Below are 22,804 nucleotides of genomic sequence, written 5' to 3'. Positions count from 1 at the left end.
GCCCGGGTGGCTGCTGTCGCTGCCTTCCCCATCAGAATCCCTGTCCAATCTTACCTATGTTCTTATGGAGAGAGCGGATGAAAGTGGCTGCCAGAATGTTCCTCTCCTTACAGCTGAGCTCCACGGGTGGCTGAATGCCATCATCTACCACTAGTGTGAGGAGTTTATGAACAGGGTCAGGGCCGAGGTATGAAAACTAACAAAGGGAAAGAAAACAAGGTGTTAATCTCTAAAACCCTCAAATCCAGCAAAAAACTTTCCATATCCCTAACCTTGGTACCGACCAACAAACAAGTTAAGCCTGCTTTTTCTATGTGAGTACCTACCAGGAGTGTATCACCATTTTTTCATCTCAGTGCTCTACAACCCAATTATATTTTAAGTTATTGGAGCCACAGAGACTGCCTTTAGTGAGGATCACAGGTAACACTACAGACCTCCTAACATAAGATATAAGAAGAGCGTACTCTTGAAACCAATATCACACTATATCTTAACTAGAATTTAAATAGATAAAAAGAACCACCAAGATTATTATAGGTAAATGTATATATACATATGTGTGTGTGTACATATGTAGGCTGAAGGCAGTAAGGATATACAAACCCAAATGACTACCTAATGAGATTGGACAAACTGTCTGAAGGAAAGCAATTTGAGCTTTAGATTCCAAAAGCTCAGAAAAGTTAAAAACAAATGTCTTTAATGCACGAGAATGCTGATTCTAAGAGAGTTTGCTTCAGCATGTTGGGAAGCCAAGCGTGCGGCCAGAACTGCCAACACCTTCTCCATTAACTTAGTCTTGGGGCAAAAGATAACTGTTGGAGAATTGATTTGCTACTAATTCTTGTTTCTGAGGGTATGTGTCTTTCTAGAACTTCCGAATTCTTCAGGCCATGCTGTGAGGACAAAATGACCCTTTATTTGGCAATGAATTCTGTGTGCATAGGAAGGCCCTTCTATGAGTAAAGAAAAGGCTGAAACATTCCAGAACTGAAGCCTGCTCAACATGAACCAGATGTAAGGTTCAACTTACTTTTGTTCCTGGACATACTCGGAAGGTGTAAAGGCGCCAGGGAATGATTTTCAGGTAGAACTCCTTCACGGAGAATTGCTGGAGGACCAACATATAGAAAAGGAAGTGAGTGATAAATAAAAAGGGTCTATTTGGGTATTGTAATTAAAAAATCAGAGTCCCTTCCTCCATTCCTCATAACCCTTTCCCTCTAGGGACAAAGAGGATATTTCTTCAGCACTAAAATCAAATAAATAACATCAAATCTATCTTAAAATAGGCAAATTAAAAATATTACTCTGACAATGCAATTTCACAGAGAGACATTTTGTAATCTTATGATTCAAGTCTTACTACCAGTTCTAAATGACTGAGATCAGGTTTTCACTTTGTGAGTAAACATTTTACCTAGAAACAATCAAAATCTCCTTCTGTTCAGCTGGGTGCTGAACTTCCTCAATGGACAGGGGAATACCTGTGGCCCTTACCTGCTGCTTTATCTCTATTAGAATGGTACCAAGGATTTGAGGATTTGCCACAGGAAGCCAGGTGGGGGACAGGAAGGTGAAGGTGGTCGTGTGGTTTCAAACAAAAAAGTTCATCAAAATAGGTGAGAATAAAGAAGGGTCTCTTTATACGATTATAAAAAAGAAAAAGACAAAGACAATCACTTTTAATCTAAAAAAAAAACCTGTTATCTAAATGAATAGATCTGGCTTTTTCTTCATTTTTAAAAAGCTCTTAAGAGTTTCAAATACATGCTAAACAAGAGAAAATGGTATGATGAGCCCATCATCAGCTTTAACAATTAACAACCTTGCTTCATCTGTACCTCACCCTGGCCCTCATTCCTACTTCCCTAGCTCAAAGTAGGGCTAGCTTTTTATGATACTAAACAAAGTCTGAAGTAGAACAGAAATGGAACTCAGTTTTGGTTATGAGATTAAAGGGATATAATGGGATGTTTCAAGAGCTGATTTTTCTGAGGTCTGAATGAATAAGCAAAATACAAATACTAAAAAGAAAATTCCTAACACAAAGTGCCTCTTAGCTCAGGGGCCTTGGGAAGTTCACCTCCTTGCCTCTGCCAAAATTTCTCTGTTCTAATCCTGTAGCCTGAGAGTGACATGCATTTATTGTGGTTTTATGAATCCAAGAATGAAAGATCAAATTGTTTCTTTTTTTAACTTTTTTTTAATGTTTTTTATTTATTTCTGAGAGAGAGACAGTGTGAGCAGGGGAGGGTCAGAGAGAGAGAGGGAGATACAGAATCTGAAGCAGGCTCCAGGCTCTGAGCTAGCTGTCAGCACAGAGCCTGACGCTGGGCTCGAACCCCGTGAGATCATGACCTGAGCCGAAGTCGGACGCTCAACCGACTGAGCCACCCAGGCGCCCCAAGATCAAATTGTTTCGAAACAGCAGAAGGGGCCAACAGTAATTTTTATACTAGCAAAAAATTTTTAATGGTCAAAAGTAGCTTTATTTAAAACTCTAAGAGCCATTCCTTGAAACACCTTCCCAGAAGCAATCAAAGAGAATGCCTCAGGCACTCTAACACAATAAGGTACATAGACTTTCTAGACAGAGTCTTAATCCAGTCCAGTCCAAACATGTGCAGCAAAATGTGGGGCACAATCTTCTGCTCAAGCTTAAGTAGCCTCTCTTGGTATCCCAGAAAACCTACAAGTCAAAGACCTTGCCTTGACTCCACACTAATGCTTTGTGGTTTTATTACCGATTTCCAAATATATGCAGGGTTAGGCAGGGGGATTTTGAGACAAGAGTGAGAGGTCCAACCTTTGGTGACACATAGCAGTACACCTTCTTCGGTTTCTTCACCTTCTCAGGGGTCTGGCACTCAGAGGGTGAGTCTTCATCTTCCTCCTCCACAGCTGTGGAAGGCCGGCGCTGGGAGGAGCTCGTGTGCATGGGGGGAAGGTGCCAAGGTGTGCTGGTACAGTTGGTGGCATTATAAAGATAAGCCTCAAAGTAAATGCTCACTCCTGAGGTGGACACGTTGCGTTCGACAATATTCTTTTCATTCTCTGAAGTATGAACAAGGAACGAGGTTTTAGAGTAGGAGATGGGGGAGAAAAGGAAAGACCTATCACTAGACCTCCGGTCCAGAGGATTCTAAGCCATGTTTGGCTCAGATGGCAAATGTTTGTGAGGTTGGTCAGAAGAATGTAGACACACAAGCAGCAAGTGGCCTGGGAACAGGAGGACTAAATCAGAGCTTTGCTTTCAACTCACCACTTAGGACAATGATGTCAAATTCACCATTATTGATCGGCTGATTTTGGTATGAAATGCAGGCGTGGAAGCAGCCCCGAGAATGCAAGGTGAGTCGCAAGAACACCTGGCAGGTCTGCCTGTTGGAGGTCACGGACTTCTCAAATGAGACACCAGAGCTCTCTTCTTCTTGAGGGCCGAGCTACAGGAGGAACCAGAGCAACAGCGAATACAGAAAACTTGCTCTGCTGCATGGCAGCTTACTCTTTACAAAGAACTTTCCCATCTACGAGCTAATCTAAGTGTCACAATTACTAATGGGATGGAGCATTGTCAGATGAAGGAAGGACAGTACAGAAGTCAGGGTGGAAATGAGAGGAAGTGAATTAGTAAAAGTGAGAAGGACAGAAAAGGAGCCACAGAGAAGGGAAGCTGCTTACCTCATGAATGGACAAACTGTAATTATGCTCATCTCTCAAGGATGCGGAATTGTTGGTAGGGTTGTCATACTCATCTCGGGGCACTATTTGAAGGGTGTGTGGCTGTCCACAGGTCAATACAAGAGTAGAAAAATGGCACACTATTTTGGTCTTGGAAGGAACCACCATTCCTGAAACAGACAATGGAATCTAATCCTTAGAGGGCAGCTTTTCAGAGCACCAAGATCTCTTCAATCAGTGAGTCCCAGAGAGCTAGGTCCTGCCCAATTCTTAGGGAAAAACCATTCTTAAGAATAAACCACCATGAAGAGGATGAGAAAAAAAAAAAAAAAGATTAATTCAAACGAACTGGGGGACTCATTTTCACAAATTTCTAACCACTGTTGCACTAAACGAAATGAGAAAAGGGCTCATAGGAAACAGAACTGAAAGTCACATAGTACCTACAGTCTCATTGAGAACCTACAAGTGAGGCAGGCCTCAGAAATTAGTGCTAAATAACCGGGCAAAACAAAGACATTAAGCACTCAGAAATACTTAGGTGGAAATCTAAGAACACACATACAAGACTTACATGTTGAAAACTACAAAATGCTAGTGAAAGAGATGAAAAGGCCCATATAAAGTCAGAGGTCACTAAGTTCATGAACTAGAAGACTAAACAGAAAAATGTCAATCCTCTCCAAATGATATTCAGGTTTAATATCATGCTGATCAAAATCTCAGCAAGAGTTTTTGTGGATATAGAAAATACTGTTCTAAAATTTATATGGAAACCAACTTGACAATAAACTATTAAAAAAATTTTTAAAAATTTATATGGAGAGGAGTTAAGACGGTAGAGAAGTAGGGGGACTGGGATTTCCCTCATCCCTCAAACACAGCTGTACTGAGGTCAGAACACTTGGAACACCCAGGAATACAGACTGCAGAGTCGCAGAAAAATCTCCACAAGTGGATGGTGACAGCTTGGCAGGACACAGGTGCATGTATGTGAAGTGGGAGACATAAAATGGGCAGTGCAGGCATGGAGGGGAGGGACCCACTTCTGTGGAGAGACAAAAGGGAGAGAAAGGCTATGGAAGTATGATATTGTGTTTGGACAAGAGAAAAATCTCTCTGGACCATGGACTGGGGAACGAGAAATACGGAGAGTGCCAGTTTCTACTTTGCAAACAGCCTTAGGAACTGAAGATCAGAGTCTTTAAGGGTGTGTGACTTTCTCTGTACCAGAGCCACTGCCCAGTGCACATTCCTGGTGGGGAGGGGAGCGAGCCCCAGGGCGCGGTAGCAATCTCAGGGATGCATTGAGAGAGGACAGTCCCTTCCCTGGAGTACTGTGGGAAGAAAGTTTATATCCCCCCAACCCCCACCAAGGACAAAAGATCCTGCTGGCTTACCAGCCAGAGGCCCTTTGTTGGATGGGTAGAATGGCGTTACCTAGAACCAGGTCTGCGTGGTGTGGATCCTTTAAGACACTGGGTTTTGAATCCCAGCTGAATGCCTAGGGGGCCCGGGATAAGCCCCAGTCCAAGGAGGAGGGACTGGGGTGTCGCCATTCTCCACATCACCAACTCAGTGGGGCTTCAGGGGAACAGGACAGCAGCCCCCAGTGGAGGCTACCCACTTACACCAAACCCTGCCCCTCCATACTTGGTAACTGCTTATCTACCAGCGTGGGACTAACACTGACCAAACCAGACTGAGACTGACTGAACCAGATGGCCTCTCCTCCAGACCAGCACAGCCACTGGTCCCAGACCCCAACAGACAACTGGCCTGCGGTTTTGTATGTTAGTCTGGTGAGGTTTTTTTTCTCTTTTCTTTTCTTCCCCTCTTTTTCTTTCTATCCTTTTTCCCCCCCTTTGGAATCAAGCTCATAGTTTCTGATTCGATTTTTGGTCAATTCTTACTGTATATATATATGTATCTTTTTTCCTTTCTTTCTCTGCTCTGGTTGTTTGTTTAATCAGGCATTTTTACTCTATTCCTTTTACACATCTTCTGTATCTCTTTCTTTACTTTCCTCTCTCTCTCTCTGGATTAAGCCTTACAGTTTCTTTGATTCTCTGCCTCGTCTTTTTTTTCTCGCCCCTTTCATTTTTCTCTTTGTATGGGATAAGGTTCCCCCACCTTTCCTTTTTGTCCAGGGTTGCTTCAACAAACACATCAAAGCACACTTGGTGGAAGGTCCAAACAATCCACCATTATGAGCAGCGGGATGGGGCAGCCAAATACCAACAACAGAGTGCATGCAACACACTCCAGAAACAGTTCCTAAAGTGCCAGGCCCTGGACAGTGTATGACCCCTTCTTAATATAGTACTCACAGGTGCAGGACACATAACAGACTATTAAAACATGTACAAGACAGGGGCACCTGGGTGGCTCAGTTGGTTAAGCGTCTGATCTTGGCTCAGGTCATGATCTTGGGGTTCGTGAGTTCGAGCCCTGCCTCGGACTCTGTGCTGACAGTCAAGAGCCTGGAGGAGCCTGCTTCAGACTCTGTCTCCATCTTTCCCTGCCCCTCCCCCATTCGCACTCTGTGTCTCTGTCTCTGTCTCTCTCTAAAGTAAAAGTAAACACATAAAAATAAGTAAATAAATATATAAATAAAACACATACAAGAGAGAAACCTCGCCAAAATGACAAAACAGAAGAATTCTCCACAAAAGGAATTCCAAGAAGAAATGACAGCCAGAGAATTGCTCACAACAGATATAAACTATATCTAAACAAGAATTTAGAGTAACAGTCATAAGACTAATAGCTGGGCTTGAAAAAAAATATATAGAAGAGGAAAATACATTGCAATCCAGGCATATCTCAAGAAGCAAGAATGATCCCAAATACATAACCTAACCTCACACCTAAAGGAATCAGAAAGGCAGCAGCAAAGAAAGCCCAAGGTCAGCAGAAGAAGAGAATAATAAAGATTAGAGATGAAAAAACAACACAGAGTGCAAAAAAAAAACAATAAAACAGATCAATGAATCTAAGAGCTGGTTTCTTGAAAGAATAAACAAAATTGATAAATATCTAGCCAGACTTCTCAAAAAGAGAGAGGACCCAAATAGATAAAATCATGAATGAAAGAGGAGAGATCACAACCAACACCCCAAAAATACAAACAATTATTACAGAATACTATGAAAAATTGTATGCCAACAAATTGGACAATCTGGAAGAAATGGACAAATTCCTAGACACCCACACACTACCAAAATTCAAAAGAAAAGAACAGAAAATTTGAACAGACTCATAACCAGCAAAGAAATGGAATCGACTATCGAAAATCTCCCAACATATAAGCGTCCTGGGCCAGATGGCTTCCCAGGGCAGTTCTACCAGACACTGAAAGCAGAGTTAATACCTAGTCTTCTCAAGCTGTTCCAAAAAGCAGAAATGGAAGGAAAGCTTCCAGACTCTTTCTAGGAAGCCAGCATTACCTTGACTGCCAAACCAAAGACCCCACTAAAAAGGAGAATTACAAGCCAAATCTCTGATGAACATAGATGCAAAAATTCTCAACAAGATACTAGCAAATCGAATTCAACAACATATTAAAAGAATTATTTCCCATGATCAAGTGGGATTCATTCCTGGGCTGCTGGGCTGGTTCAATATTCACAAATCAGTTAACATGATACATCACATTAACAGAAGAAAGAATAAGAACCATACGATCCTCCCAATAGATGCAGAAAAAACATTTGACAAAATACAGCATCCTTCCTTAATAAAAACCCTCAAGAAAGTCGGGATAGGAGCAACATACCTTAACATCATAAAAACCATATATGAAAGTTTTCCCCTTGAGATCAGGAACATGATGGGGATGCCCACTCTCACCACTGTTGTTTAACATAATGTTGGAAGTCCTAGTCTCAGCAATTGGACAACAAAACGAAATAAAAGGCATCCAAACTGACAAAGAAGGAGTCAAATTTTCTCTTTTTGCAGATGACATAATACCCTACATGGAAAACCTGAAAGACTCCACAAAAAAACTGCTAGAACTGATACATGAATTCAGTAAAGTCTCAGGATATAAAAACAAGGTACAGAAATGAGATGCATTTCTATACACCAATAATGAAGCAATAGAGCGATTAAGGAATCAATCCGATTTACAATTGCACCAAGAACCATAAAATACCTAGGAATAAACCTAACTAAAGAGGTAAAAAATCTGTATGCTGAAAACTATAGAAAGCTTATGAAAGAAACTGAAGATGACACAAAGAAATGGAAAAACATCCCATGTTCATGGACTGGAAGGACAAATACTGTTAAAATGTCAATACTACCAAAGTAGTCTACACACTCAATGTAATCCCCATCAAAACAGCATGAGCATTCTTCACAGAGCTAGAACAAACAATCCTAAAATTTGTATGGAACCACAAAAGACCCCGAATAGCCAAAGTAATGTTGGAAAAGAAAACCAAAGCTGGAGGCATAACAATCCCAGACTTTAGCCTGTATTACAAAGTTGTAAAGATAGTATGATACTGGCACAAAAACAGACACATAGACCAATGGAATAGAATAAAGAACCCAGAAACAGACCCACAATTATATGGCCTACTAATCTTTGACAAAACAGGAAAGAGTATCCAATGGAAAAAAGACAATCTCTTTAGCAAATGGTGCTAGGGGAACTGGACAGCAACATGTAGAAGAATGAAACTGGACCACTTTCTTACACCACACACAAAAATAAATTCAAATTGGATGAAAGACCTGAATGTGAAATAGGAAACCATCAAAATCTTACAGAACAAAACAGACAACAACCTCTTTGACCTCAGTCAAGGCAACTTCTTACTTGACATGTTTACAAAGGCAAGGGAAATAAAAGCAAAAATGAACTATCCCCACAGTCCTCATCATGATAAAAAGCTTCTGCACAGCAAAGGAAACAATCAACAAAACTAAAAGGCAACCGACGGAATGCGAAAAGATATTTGCAAATGACGTATCAGATAAAGGACTAATAAAAATATATAAAGAACTTACAGACTCAACACCCAAAAAACAAACAATCCAGTGAAGAAATGGGCAGAAGACATGAATAAACACTTTTCCAAAGGAGATATCCAGATGACAAACAGACACATGAAAAGATGCTCAACGTCACTCATCATCAGGGAAATACAAATCAAAACCACACTGAAATACCACCTCACACCAGTCAGAGGGGCTAAAATTAACAACTCGGAAAACAACAGATGTTGGCAAGGATGTGGAGAAAGGGGAACCCTCTTGCACTGTTGGTAGGAATGCAAACTGGTGCAGCCACTCTGGAAAACAGTGTGGTGGTTCCTCAAAAAATTAAAAATAGAATTACCCTACGACTCAGCAATAGTACTACTAGGAATATATCCAAAGGATACAAGAATGCTGGTTCGAAGGGGCACATGTACCCCAATGTTTACAGCAGGGCTATCAACAATAGCCAAATTACGGAAAGAGCCCAAATGTCCATCGACTGATGAATGGATAAAGATGTGGTATATATACAATGGAATACTATTTGGCAATGAAAAAGAATGAAGTCTTGCCATATGCAACAACATGGATGGAACTGGAGGGTATTATGCCAAGCAAAATAAGTCAGTCAGATAAAGACAGATATCATATGATTTCACTCACATGTGGAATTTGAGAAACTTAACAGATGATCATAGGGAAGGGGTAGGAAAAATAAGATAATAGAGAGGGAGGCAAACCATAAGAGACTCTTAATTACAGAGACCGAACTGAGGGTTAATGGGGGATGGGGGTAAATGTGTGATGGGCATTAAAGAGGGCACTTATTGGGATGAGCACTGGGTATTGTATGTAAGTGATAAGTCATGGCAATCTATTCCTGAAGCCAAGACCACACCGTATGTTAGCTAATAAACAAACGATAAACAAATAAAAATGAAAAATAAATTTAAAAAATACTCAGGTAAATGATCTGCCCCCCAAAAATAAAACAAAATAAAATTTATATGGAAAGAGAAGAATCTAGAGTAGCTAAAATAATTCTGAGAAAGAAGGGTAGAGCGGGAAGAGTCAGTTTATCCAATTTCAGGATTTACTGTATATTTACAGTAATCCAGACTCTGTAGTCCTGGTGGGAGGATAGACCCACAGATAAGGAAACAGAACAGAACCCAGAAATAGAGCCGTACAAATACGCCCAACCACTCTAATAAAGGTACAAACAAAGGGCAATGTAATAGGGAAAAGACAGTCTTTTCAACAAATGGTGCCGGAACAACCAGACATCTAGAAGTAAAAAAAAAAAAAAAATTTACACAGTATACAAAAATTAAATTAAAATGGATCACGGCCTTATATATAAAATGTAAAGCTGGGGAACTTTTAGGGGAAAAAAACATGAGGAAATCTTCAGGATCTAGAACTAATCAAAGAGTTCTCAGATACCTAAAGCATGACCCTTGTAAGAAAAAATTAATAAGGTAACTTCATCAAAATTAAAACCTTTTGCTTTGTGAAAAACCACATTAAGGGGATGAAAAGAAAAGCTAAAGATTGATAGAACATATCTGCAAACTACATATGTAACAGAGGACTAGTTTGTAGAATATATAAAGAACTCTCAAAACTCAATACTAAAAAACAAAAATATCCAATTAGAAAATGGGCAAAAGAGGATGCACAAATAGCAAATAAGCACATGAAAAGATGTTCAACATCATTAACCATTAGGTAAATGCAAAGTAAAACCACCACACCCTTAACAGACTGGCTAAAATAAAAAAAACAGTGACAATATCAAATGCTGGCAAGAATGTGAAGAAACTAGATTGTTCATACATTGCTGGTGGGAGTATAAAATGCTACAGGAGTAGCATTTTGGCAGTTTCTTAAAAATACTAAGAGTGTAACTACCATGCAACTCAGCAATTGCATTCCTGAGCATTTATACCAAAGATATGACCACTTATATTCACGGAAAAACCTCTACATGAATTCTCATAGGTTTATTTATAATAACCTATTTATAATAACCCAAAACTGAAGACAACCCAGATGTTCTTTGACTGGAGAACAGTTAAACAAACTGTGGCACATTCACATCATAGATGACAATCCTGCAATAAAAAGGAGCCAACTAATGATACATGCAACAACTTGGATGAATCTCCAGAGAATTATATAACATTCCTGAAATGACAAAATTACAGAAATGGGATGCCAGGGGTTAAGAAACAGGTGGGCAGATACGGGCACCCAAGTGGCTCAACTTGTTAGGCATCCAACTCCTGGTTTCGGCTCAGGTCATGATCTTGCAGTTCATTGGTTCGAGCCCCATGTTGACTGTGTGGAGCCTGCTTGGGGTTCTTTCTCTCATTCTCTCTCTCTCTCTCAAAATAAATAAACTTACCAAACCACATGGGTAGGGGAGGGAAAACAGGTGTGGCTATAAGGAGGCAACATGAAGGATCCTTGCGGTGATGGAAATGTTCTGTATCTTGACTGTATCAATGTCAGTAACCTGGCTGTGATATTGTACTTTAGTTTTGTAAGATGTTACTACCATTGGGGGAAAATGGGTCAAAGATACACCAGATCCCTCAGTATTATTTCTTACAACTGCAGGAGAATCTACAATTGTCCCAAAACAGAGTTTCATTTTAATTAAAAAAATAAAAGGACTGAGACATATTATAAGGATATGAACTGTTCACTGGTGGAAAGGGGATGGGGTGATGATAATGTACGTGGAAAGGAGTCTGTGAGTCACCGAAGTAAAGAGGGAGAAACATGGGAAGGGAGATGGCTCGGAGCCACCTTGTCCACAGCCTTTCTCCTTTATAAGAGAAAGAAAACTGAGGACCAGACAAGCAAAAATACACAAATCTTAAGGCCCCTCTCATTATGATTTGACTCCAAAAGGTTCCCAAAGTCCTCTTATTTCTGTGGATACCAACTTGGCCAGTACTTCATGACATCCTCAAAAGGAAGCCAAGGCAGGGCATGAAGAACAGACAGCATCTTAACACACTAAGCATATTTGGTGCAGAGTCAGAACTCAGAGATTACACCTTTAGGCTTCAAAGTCGGTGAGTATCTATTTTCTGGCATCAAGGATGTGGGTGGGGGAAAAGTGGAGATAGAGATCTCAATTCTTAGATACCAGCAGCTCGGGCAGACACTTTGCCATGAGAAGTAAAACACATACTGGTAGCAAGAATGGAATTAGGTTGAGGTGCTTTTACTTGAAAAGATTTCAAAAATCAGAAGAATTTACCTTTTGTCTATTCTGGCACCCTTACCTCTTAAGAACTTACTAGGCTGATGACCCAGCCAATTCTACTCTTGGAGAAATAAAACCGTACATCCACACAAAAACTCGTACATAAAGGTTCACAGCAGGATTATACACAACTGCCAAAAGTGAAAACAACCCAAAGGTCCATCAGCTGGTGAATGTATACACGAAATGTGGTGCATCCATACAATGGAATGTCATTTAGCAACAAAAGGAAATAAAGTAATGATTCATGCTATCGCACGGATAAGCCTTAAAAACATCATGCAAAGAGAGAGGCAGTCACAAATGGACACATATTTTATGATTACACTTATATAAAATGTCTGGAGTAGGCAAATCTACAGAATAAATAAATGGTTACTTAGAGATGGGGAGATTGGAGAAATGGGGAGTGACTGTTAACGGGTGCAGGATTTCTTTTTTGGGTGAGAAAAATCCTCTAACATTGACTGCAGTGATGGTTGTGCAACTCTAAATTGTTAAAACCATTTAACTGTATATTTTAACCCGATGGATTATGTGGCATAATCCATGTGGATGGAAAAGTGTTTTTTTAAGAAAGAAAGAAAGAAAGAAAGAAAGAAAGAAAGAAAGAAAGACAGACAGAAAGCAGAAAGAAAATCGAAAGAAGGGACGGAGAAAGAGAAAGGGCAAAAACAAGAATGAACATACCAGGCTGAAAAATCTTGTAGTAGGGACTGTAGGCCACGTTTAGTCCACCAAGCTTTACAGAGATTTCGTAACGCCCAGCCCTGCGCACAGTGAAGGCCACCTTGACCACGTTGGAACTGGGCTCCTGGAGCACTTCCTGGGTGACTGGAATCTCCACTGCCAGCTCAACGTGAGAGATGTGAACCCTCAGTCCCACAGGCCGGTGTGCGGGGAAAGGCTGCCCGTTCTTGTAGAATAACTGCAGTGGGGAGAGAAAGGCACTCATCAGTGAGTAGGAAAAGAGGACTGTTTCCCACCTGACTGGGGCGGAGGAGGGCAGGGAGGAGGTAGCTGCCAAATCCCAGTACCCACTCATTCCCACTGTCCTGCTCACAGACAGAGAAAAACACACACCTCAAAGAAAACCATGAAGTCATGAGCAAACTCTTAACTTGTTCAGAAGTCAGGAGTAAATTTACATTTTATTTTCAAGTGACCATTTCTGAACCACAGATGCTGCCTCCTCAGTATAACCAGCCCTTCTTGTTATACCGTCAGTGCTAAACCGCATGTAAAGGTAAGTCAGTGAGTACCACTGGCACTGAGTGCGCTGAAGCACCAGGCAGGGCTAGGGGGCTGCCGGCTACCAACCCAAGCAGAGCACTGCAGCGAAGTCATCACAGGGGGTGGCAAACTTTTCTGTGAAGGCCAGACAGTAAATATTTTGGCTTTGTGGATCATACATAGCTACTCAACTCAACTGTGGTTAACTACTCAAGTGTAAAAGCAGCCGCAGGCAATACAGGAAGATGGACGGGTGTGGCTGTGTTCTAATAAAACTGCATTTACAGAAACNAACACCTATTACTTCGCTAATATTTTTTCTTATTTTGGAAAAGTAACACTGAGTTTTATACATCTTCAAAGCTAAGCACCTACGAAACCAAAATGATAGAGAAATTTGTGAGCCTTCAGATATTAACAATTCCCAAGTCCCTGGGAGGGGCTGAAAAACAAGGGAAAAATGTTAACATTCCAGGCCAGCACCACCAACACACTGAATTGGGCTCTGGAAACAAGTGATTCAGAAAACCCAACGGGTATGGAGACAGAAACATTCCCTTACATGCACTCGGAAGGCCATGCTGTGGCCCACCTCATAGGGGTCCTTCCAATCCCAGGAGACTTTGCAAGACCGGGGATCCAGGTAATTTCCCCGCACGTAGTCATAAATAGTCCGGTCCCCTCTGCGCTCACGGTCCTCATTCTGGAGGAAGCTGACTACGCGTGCGGCAAGCTCAAAGAGGAACTTAATTGTGAAGAAGAACGCAACCACAGACACTGTGATTCCACCTATATAAAAGAGAGAACACACATACCACCTGCCGGTTACAGCTTCTCATTGTGGAAAAGGCCAGCCATCTTTCAAAGAGTAAAAGTCAGGATGAGATACAAGACTTCCAAAGAAACACTGTGCTGGGTCACTACCTCTGTGGGTGAAGAGAGGGACTTCTATAACCGGGGTCAGAAATTACAGGCCAAATCCCATCTGCTGCTTGTTTTTATAAATCAAGTTCTATTAGAACACAGCCCCACCTATTCATTTACATATTGTCTAGGGCTGCCTTTGCCCTAAACCGGCAGAATTCAGTAGTGGTACAGAGCCCCTGTGACCGAGGAAGCTGAAATATTTACTCTTGGTGCTTTATGGAAAAAGTGTCAACCCCTGATCAATACCATGGGCCATATAAAATGCCCAACCCCTACATTCATACCTGTGCTAGGCCCTCATAGAAGCAGTAAAGTAAATGAATTCTATTCCCTCCCTTTGGAAGTCTTCCTCTCTTTTGTCCACTTAGCAAAAGCCCTCCCCAGTCATCACCTCAGTTAGGGGTTCCCTCTTCTGAGCCCCCTCAAACTCCTGTATATTCACCTATTACAGCTTTTCTCCCCTAGACCATCTTCCCCTTCATGTTATGAACTTCTTGAAGGCAATGTTTGCCTTATCCGAACTTGAGTAGGCAGGAAACAGTATCTGGCACTGACCAGAATTACTCAATAAATATTTCCCAAGTGAATGAATTCCACTGCCAACTCTGAGAAGGTACATTCTGGCATGAACAGAAATATTTCTAAGTCTATTTTCAAGGGGAAAGGAGGCAGACAGGGAGGCCAAAAGGCTGTAAGGAGCCCCAACAAAAATAATAAAGAGCTGTTTCCACAACATACCAATAACGTAAAACATCAGGTCCCTTCAGTGCCGACGGAACAGCCGAGGATCACAGCTTCAGCTGCAAAAGACAACTCATTTAGCATTTTCTCCAATTCTTCCTTACAGCCAGCTCAGAGAGAGAGACAAAGAACATAGGGCTTGAGTCAACTGACTCTGGCCTTCCTATCCCTGTCCTCTCTCTCTAGTTTGACAGGTGCTCTATGACAAATTTCCGCGAAACGGTGACTCTATCATTCCTCCTAAAGACTTCCAATCTACGACCACCCTAGGAATACCACAAACAGCCACGTGCTTTATTGCTAATTACAAAATGCAATAACATGGCTTTCATCTTCTTAGGTCCAGGACCCCAAGACAGTTTCCCTCCCCCATGCAAAGTAGTGCTAATTAACACAGGCAAAGAGGATAATGGAGTCACTTTCCTCTTCTATTTGCCTTCTGGAAGTAATTCATCTAAGTAGAAATAGTTATATCAAATGTGGATTTTTATAAGCAAGTACTATTATCATCATGTTGGCATTATGTAATTAAAGTGAACCACGGGTCATCCCAATAATAAGCAGTGGGCATGTAAGAGAAATCACTTTTGCCGTTACCAATCAGATAGGTCCCATGGAAGATGAGCTCAGCAGAAAGGCCAAAGACAGGAACAAAAGGAAGAGATTGTATTTATCCTAAGTGATGCCTGTCAAGGTCAGAACAATTCAAACAGGGGCCAGGGTTAAAGGGGAAACTTTCACTGTTATTAAACTTGTTTCCAGAATAAGACTTCAATCTTCATTACTCGCCTGAACCACCCAAAGTATTGTTAAGAAAAAATGCAATGTACACTGACATTGGTATCTATCACTGAGTTTTGACCTTAGTATAGCTTGTAAAAGCTCTCTATTCTATAATGCAGTGAATTCATTCTTTTCAAGTCAATGTATATAAGGTTATCAATGTTACCTCAACCCAGTGTCTTTTATCTGCACTAGAATGTTACTTAGAGACAACACAGCTGAAAATTTCTAGGCTCAGGTTTGGGAGGGACCAAAACAAGTTTTGTTTTTGTTGTTGTTGTTTATAAATAGGGTATGCTTTTATATCTAACTGTACTAGAAAAATTTAGGAGAGAGACAGAAAATGGCCACTAGTTCCTCTGATAGCAACAATATACCCAAAGGAATCCACAGAGAATAGGTAATTTGAGGAATGACCATGTCAAGTTTCATAGAAATCTCTATTTAGACTCGTGTCTAAAATCTACCAGAAAAGAAATCCACATGGGGAACATTAGCACAGTCAACATACATGGATTAGGTTGCTTCCCAAAGGGTCTATTATAAAGAGACAATACACAGACCCAAAATTTGGGATCACAACTACTGAGCCTCTTGACCAAACAGGTATCTCATCTCCTAGGACCTTATGCTGCAAGCTGCTTTCATCTCTCAAAAAGTATCTATCTGCACCTTACAGGATGTGCTAGATGACTTTCTAGAACCCAAACTGGCAGTTTAACTGTCTGCATTACTCCCTCAGTTGGACGTCATCCAATTTGATCCTGAATATGAAAATTTGGAGCTTAGCAAAGTTGTAGCAGTCAGCAGAAAATAAAGCGTATGTGGCTGATGTCATAGGACTTGTGACCTCAAGTCTCTCACTCCTTAGAGGAACAAGAGCAACGCCAAATTCATGGCACACTGCAGGAGGGTGGGGAAATTCCTATGTACCATCTCTGACAACTACAACGACCTTTACTGTGAGAGGCAGTGGACAAGCAGGAAGTCAGAGGCCTGCGGACCAGTTCCAAGGCTGCAACTGTGTGACCTGTCCAGGCTTCAGAATTCTCCCTGCTATAGAAAGAGTTGAGATTTAGTAATTTCTATGGCACCATCTCCTTTCGTGTGATAGGACTTCAATATAACTCCCCACAGCCATCAGGACTCTAAAATCAAACAGTAGTGCAAAGAGGACAATACAGAGGATAAGGGCATGGACTCCAGAGCTGGCCTACCTGGGTTCATACTTATTCTGTCACTCACAGTGTGACTATGAACAAGTTATTTCATCTCTCTGTGGAGAGCCAGTTTCCTTATCTTCAAATGGGGTATATCTATGTGTACCTCACAGGGGTGCTATAAGGATTAAATGAGTTAACACATGTAAACAGACTAGAATAGGGCCTGGCACACAGGGAGTTGTCAGTTTTAACTATTATTCAAATTACTACCTGGGCGCCTGGGTAACTCAGTCGGTTAAGCATCTGACTTCGGCTCAGGTCATGATCTCATGGTTCGTGGGTTCGAGCCCCGCATTGGGCTCTGTGCTGACAGCTAGCTCAGAGCCTGGAGCCTGCTTCAGATTCTGTGTCTCCCTCTCTCTCTGACCCTCCCCTGCTCATGCTGTCTCTCTCTCAAAAATAAATAAAACATTAAAAAAAATTAAAATGACTACCAATAGTGGTAGTGCCATCACTATCCTTTTGCGTCAGAGCCAGTAGAAAACTCCAGGAATCTCTCTACTGGCCCCCACCTTCTTCAACAGGAAATGCACCAAAGGTACCAAAAGGTAGGTAATTCTGGCTTCTCTCACTGTGCCTCAAATCTCTGACTACCTGGGAGTCCTTCATACTATTCTCATTTTAGGTCTGAAAACGTTTATAATGAAGAATTCAAATTTATCCTAAAATAATTCATCCAACAAATACTAGGTACCTACTTAATGTGCCAGGTACTGGGGAAACAGGGTTGGACAGCCACAGTCTCAGTCCCATGAAGCTGGCAGTACTGAGCTCAACCTTGTTGAGTCCTTGTCCATTTTCCCCCATTCCCCTCTTTTCAACCAAACTGTCACCACTGGTCCAGAACACCTAGACCTTTTCCAATAGGTCAATTCTATTTTCTACTCCAATTTCCTTCATTATTTTAAACCCAGATACTTACTGCTACTTTTTTCCAAACCACTCTCCTCCTCTCTTCTCCCAGAAACCTCCTTATTGCCAGGGAATTAGATCTGTTGATTCACTGCCCTATGATGTGGCCTTTATAAAGCCTCCAACTTCTCTACAATAGCTCTCAAGAAACCCCCAACAATAAATACCTACCCATCTTCAGCTGTCGCATTTTGAGCTTGTCTTCTTTTTACATTTTCCTCCTGTCTTGTTCCTCTCGAATGCTCTCACAAAGCCTTCCTATCTTTGTCACTCAAATCATTTTTATTCCAGATTCCACTTCCATTCTGTAAGCATTTTCTGTCCCCTTCCTGACTCCGGCAAGGCTCTCCAGCTCTGTCTCTGCTCCTATCCCCACCCACAGTATTCTCCTTGGCCTCATCTACACAAAACCTTATTTTATCCTATGATCTACCTGACTTGAGTCCTTTCCACCTTTACATATCGGCTCTGAAATTTCACATCTTCATGCTTTGCAAAAGTCACTTCCTCTGCCTAAACTAACCACTCCCCTCTCATGTCTCCATCCACAGGAAATCTCCTAACCCTAAAATCTGGGGAAAATCTGTCTTCCCTCCCTGAAATCTTCCCTGGGCCTCAATTTAGAAATTCCCTCCCTCCTCTGAATTCCCACACTACTTTGTTATTTATCTTTTGGCACTTACATTCTCTTTCATTTTAGTCCTGTGTTTATTTTCCATTTCAGAGTGGTAAATAACATGAGGCAAAGACTAGTCTTCAGAATTCTCCACAGCGTCTAACATAATGGCATACAGTAACTGCAACAAATATGAATAAAGTATCTGAACAGATAGGGTCAAATGTCTGTTCTTTCCTTTGTCCAGAATGCCTAGGGATCAGGAATTTTCTAGATGGAACCTCCTTTCAGACACAGTTTTTAAAGACTTCTTGAACTGGCAGTATATTCACTTGAGCCAGGGATTATAAACTCTTCAGACCACAAGTTACCAGTTTACTTTAGTTCTACAAGTATATGTACCAAATACCCACAACTACAGTCAGAGGTTCTCATGCATGGCCTGGTATCTGGTTTTATGGTTCTGTCTTCCTTATCTTGAGCTTTTATATTTCTATAACAGTTTCTATAGCACCCCCCACTTCTGCTTCTTACACTTCTTCATGAAATTATTCTGGAATTCCTCCCGAGTTTAATTCAAGCACAAAGAAACAGTGTATTAAGCCTCTGCCATACTAATTCATGCAATCTGGCTGCACGAGTATTTTTTTCAAGCTCAACTCTTTAGTGTTCTTGCTCTTATACAATTCAGCCGATGGGGACACTAACTAGAAGAACAATAGTAGGAGTAGTAACATAATACTCCCTACCCTTACTGAGCCACTTGCAATAGGGCAAAAAACTGCACTAAGTGCTTCTGGTGCTAGCCTAAGTAATCGTCCCTGTGACAGTCTGGTAAAATAAACACTATTATTCTCATTTTACAGATTAAAAAAAAAAAAGACAACAAAAAAGCCGGGCTTGGAAGGGACTTGCTGAACATCTCCCAGCTGGTTAAGTGACAGAGCTGAGACTCAAGCCCATGTCTAACTCTGAAACCCAATGTTCTAAACCTCATACAGCACTAAATCATGAAACAGAAAGGAGTTATAGGGACAGTGAGGTATTCGGGAAGAAGGAAGATTTAAAAAAAAAAAAAAACAGGTAAAAGAAAGTATGAAAAACATGACTTAATCTTCCTGGGAGGAATCCCATCACTAGGTTAAAATTAGAAAAATAAATCCTTTTTAAAATCTTTTGAAATAAAAATAAAGCGTGACAAAGGGAAATGGAATGCAGTACCAATTATCTAATGCAGAAATATCACTTGCTTACTAAAAGATCCCGGGCAAGTTGCTTAATACTACAGTACTTTGGCTCACATTACCTACAAAAGGCGGGGGAGGGGGAATACTTGAAAATGCCTGTCTCAAGGGAATGTTGGAGAGTTGACTAACAGACATATTCTAAAACTCTTTGCTTTTTTAGGAGGCTAAAGATTTGTAGTTACAATAGCAAATAAATTTTAGCCCAGACATCAAAGATCGGTTGTGAAAGTCATTTCCCAGAAAGAAAGAACTGATTTCTTCATCCTCAAAGGTGCTCTAGGGCAGGGGATCAACTCTAACTGCAACCGTGTGCTTCGGCAGCTGTCTGGTGCTAACAAGGCTTAGGCACTGGTCCCTGAGTCCACGTTCTGCATCCCGACAGCAAGGGAATGTTAACTGGTCTATGGTCTTACCTTTAAACGAGGGCCCATGTTCTGAGAACCAAGTGGAGCACTCCTATTCACCAAAGCAAGTAACTTCTGGCACCATTCACCTTGTCCTCCAACTTCCACCGGAAAGACAACTGCTGCAAGGTCAAAGGAAAGCACCTGTCCATCAGAGGATATGTCACAGAAGCAGAGGGTCAATATTTCTGGAATGAACTGGATGAACTCCAGGGTGGAGAAACATAGCCCAAAAAACTGTTATACCGGACTTCTCCCTAGGGCATGGTGCAAGCAACTGCCAAAGGAGGCATCTGTTCCCTTGTCCCAGGATGCTACCCAACAGAGAATAAAGGGTCAGTCAACAGAAGAGGTTATTATTTCTGAAAGAGAATCCCCAGGAAACAACGAAGAGGAGACAGAAGAGGCAGTAGTAACTCTGGGGCACTAAATATAAGCAAGGCCTAGTGAACTTGGACCAAGCTTTCCCAATTAAAACTCCACAAAAAAGGCAATGGCAACCTCACTACCTTAACTGTGTCACTCCCCAGAAGGAAGCTCCAGCACTTCAGCTGACTGTAATCCTTCATTAGGAGGAGTGAGGGGCAGCTTCAAAGAGTGAGCCTCGTCACTACCCCATGCCTAGTTACAGTTTAACAGGGCTGCAGCACAGGGACTGTGAATCAGGTGAAGAGAGATGAGAGCACAGGATAGGTGGGGGCCACATTGCAGAGGGCTTCATATGCCATATACAGAATCAAGGTTAATGTTCCCTCAGAAAGGGGAAACCACCAAAAAGCTTTAAAACCTAATCTGTCTGCCTATGCAGTCTGCTCCCTTTGTGCCCATGTATGCATTTCCAAGACGTGGTTGAACAGTGATTTTATTTTTTTAAATACTGTAATTTACTTTTCTGAGTGGGGAAAAAAAGTCTGTGAACTTTCAAGATAAAGTCACTAAGTAAAGTCTAGTAAAGTCAGTGTGTAACTCAAAGATATTCATGAACTAAATGTAGCAGAAAGGGGGTTATGGCAAAGCATACACAAACCACCACCACAATACTAATGAGAAAAGGTACTCATCACAAAAAGAGATTCTCTTTCCACCTAGTGGGAACCGTGCTCACTGCTTCATATATATGAACTACAACGCCAGGGCACAAACAGAATTATCCCCCTATTTTACAGATGAGGAAACTGAGGTACTTTCTCAAGATTATACACCATAAGTAGTAACGGTAAATTAAACCCAGACAACCTGGACCCAGAATCCATGCTTTTAATGACCCCTCCCCCCCACTTGCCTCCCTACCGTGGGAAACCAAGAAAGAAAACCCACAATGTTAGTAAGAACAGCAGAACAGAATAAGTGAAGGCTAGCTGATCAAACAAGTTGGCAAACGTTTATAATAAAAAATAAACAAGTATTTATATTTATTTTAAAATATGGTAATAGAGTTGCCAGGTACATGAGCCAAAAGTCGGGTCAACTTGCAACTGGAAGCAGCTTACAGCATCCACAAACAAGATAAGCATTACATAAATTATAAGAGATCGATTATAATGCTATCTAAGCATTAAACAACGACACCTTTTAAGGAATAACAAAAGAAATTTTTCACAAATAAAATGTTAAATAAAGAGCACAAAATTACTTACAGAGCATGAGTGCAATTTTTCAAATATTACATTACATAAACAAGACTAGAAGGAACATAAAAATATTAGTCATTTCTTACTGTATGGAATTATAAACAATTTTCATTTTCTACTTGTACCTTTCAGCATTTTTCAAATTCTTTTTATTTTTTTATTTTTAAATTTTTTTTTAATTTCTGAGAGAGAGAGAAAGAGAGCGAGCAGGGGAGAGTCAGAGAGAGAGGGAGACACAGAATCCGAAACAGGCTCCACGCTCTGACTGAGCTAGCTGTCAGCACAGAGCCCGGCGTGGGGCTCGAACCCACGAACTGTGAGATCATGACCTGAGCCGAAGTTGGACGCTTAAGTGACTGAGCCACCCAGGCGCCCCAACATTTTCCAAATTCTTACTGATGTGAGAACAAATTAAAAGTTTCTACTTCTGGAGAACAAATAATTTTGGGGGGGAAAAGAGGCAAGCTATCCTTTTTTTAAACAAGGCAAGTATAAAAATTAGCTAAAAATTATAGAATGTACTGAAATTTTATTTAAAAATTTTTTTCTTAATGTTTATTATTTATTTTTGAAAGAGAGAGAGAGAGAGCATAAGCAGGAGAGGGGCAGAGAGAAAGAGGGAGACACAGAATTTGAGGCAGGCTCCAGGCTCTAAGCTGTCAGCATCAGAGCCCCACGGGGGACTTGAACCCATGAACTCTGAGATCATGACCTGAGCTAAGTCGGATGCTTAACTGACTGAGCCACCCAGGCAACCCTGAAGTTTTTTTCTATTCATTATGATCCTAGTGGGTCTCTAGCCCTGTAATCAGCTATTTGGTTATTAAATAACTCCTAGGTTTTTTTTTTAAAGCTTTTGTAAGTAATCTCTACATCCAAAGTGGGGCTCTAACTTCAACTCCAAGATCACAAGTTGCATGCTCCACCAACTGAGCTAGCCAGGCACCCCAAATAACCCCTAGTTCTAACATCATCTTCACTGCAGCCCACCACAATCTACCATGCATAGCCCTGACAATGCTTCAGTGTCTCTAGTAAGCCTCAAAATTCAACTCCAGCACCAACCCCCTTCCTGGTCCAATTCTCAGGCCCTTCTAAGGATTCTCCCCATGCCAGGCAGAA

General features: G+C 41.2%; 1 protein-coding gene across 6 annotated transcripts in view; it reads right to left on the bottom strand.

The window, feature by feature from the left end:
• The window catches only part of AREL1 (apoptosis resistant E3 ubiquitin protein ligase 1), a 50,243-nt gene that overhangs the window by 11,242 nt on the left and 16,197 nt on the right, over positions 1–22,804 (bottom strand). For 2 of the 6 annotated variants that reach the window (XM_077750634.1, XM_077750638.1), the window contains exons 2-10: positions 20,061–20,195; positions 14,864–14,925; positions 13,761–13,987; positions 12,656–12,893; positions 3,688–3,857; positions 3,269–3,449; positions 2,813–3,060; positions 1,037–1,114; positions 55–196 (exon numbers count right to left, since the gene is read on the bottom strand). In XM_077750634.1, the coding sequence (XP_077606760.1) occupies positions 55–196; positions 1,037–1,114; positions 2,813–3,060; positions 3,269–3,449; positions 3,688–3,857; positions 12,656–12,893; positions 13,761–13,987; positions 14,864–14,879 (1,300 nt within the window). In that variant the 5' untranslated portion in view covers positions 14,880–14,925; positions 20,061–20,195. The remainder of the gene's footprint in view (positions 1–54; positions 197–1,036; positions 1,115–2,812; positions 3,061–3,268; positions 3,450–3,687; positions 3,858–12,655; positions 12,894–13,760; positions 13,988–14,863; positions 14,926–20,060; positions 20,196–22,804) is intronic. The other 4 variants (XM_077750637.1, XM_077750635.1, XM_077750640.1 and 1 more) reach the window with 3 other exon arrangements.

This window comes from Crocuta crocuta, unplaced genomic scaffold (genome assembly GCF_008692635.1).
Source record: "Crocuta crocuta isolate KB4526 unplaced genomic scaffold, BGI_CrCroc_1.0 scaffold186, whole genome shotgun sequence".
NCBI classification, from domain to species: domain Eukaryota; kingdom Metazoa; phylum Chordata; class Mammalia; order Carnivora; family Hyaenidae; genus Crocuta; species Crocuta crocuta.
This window is presented reverse-complemented; position numbering and strand designations above follow the sequence as displayed.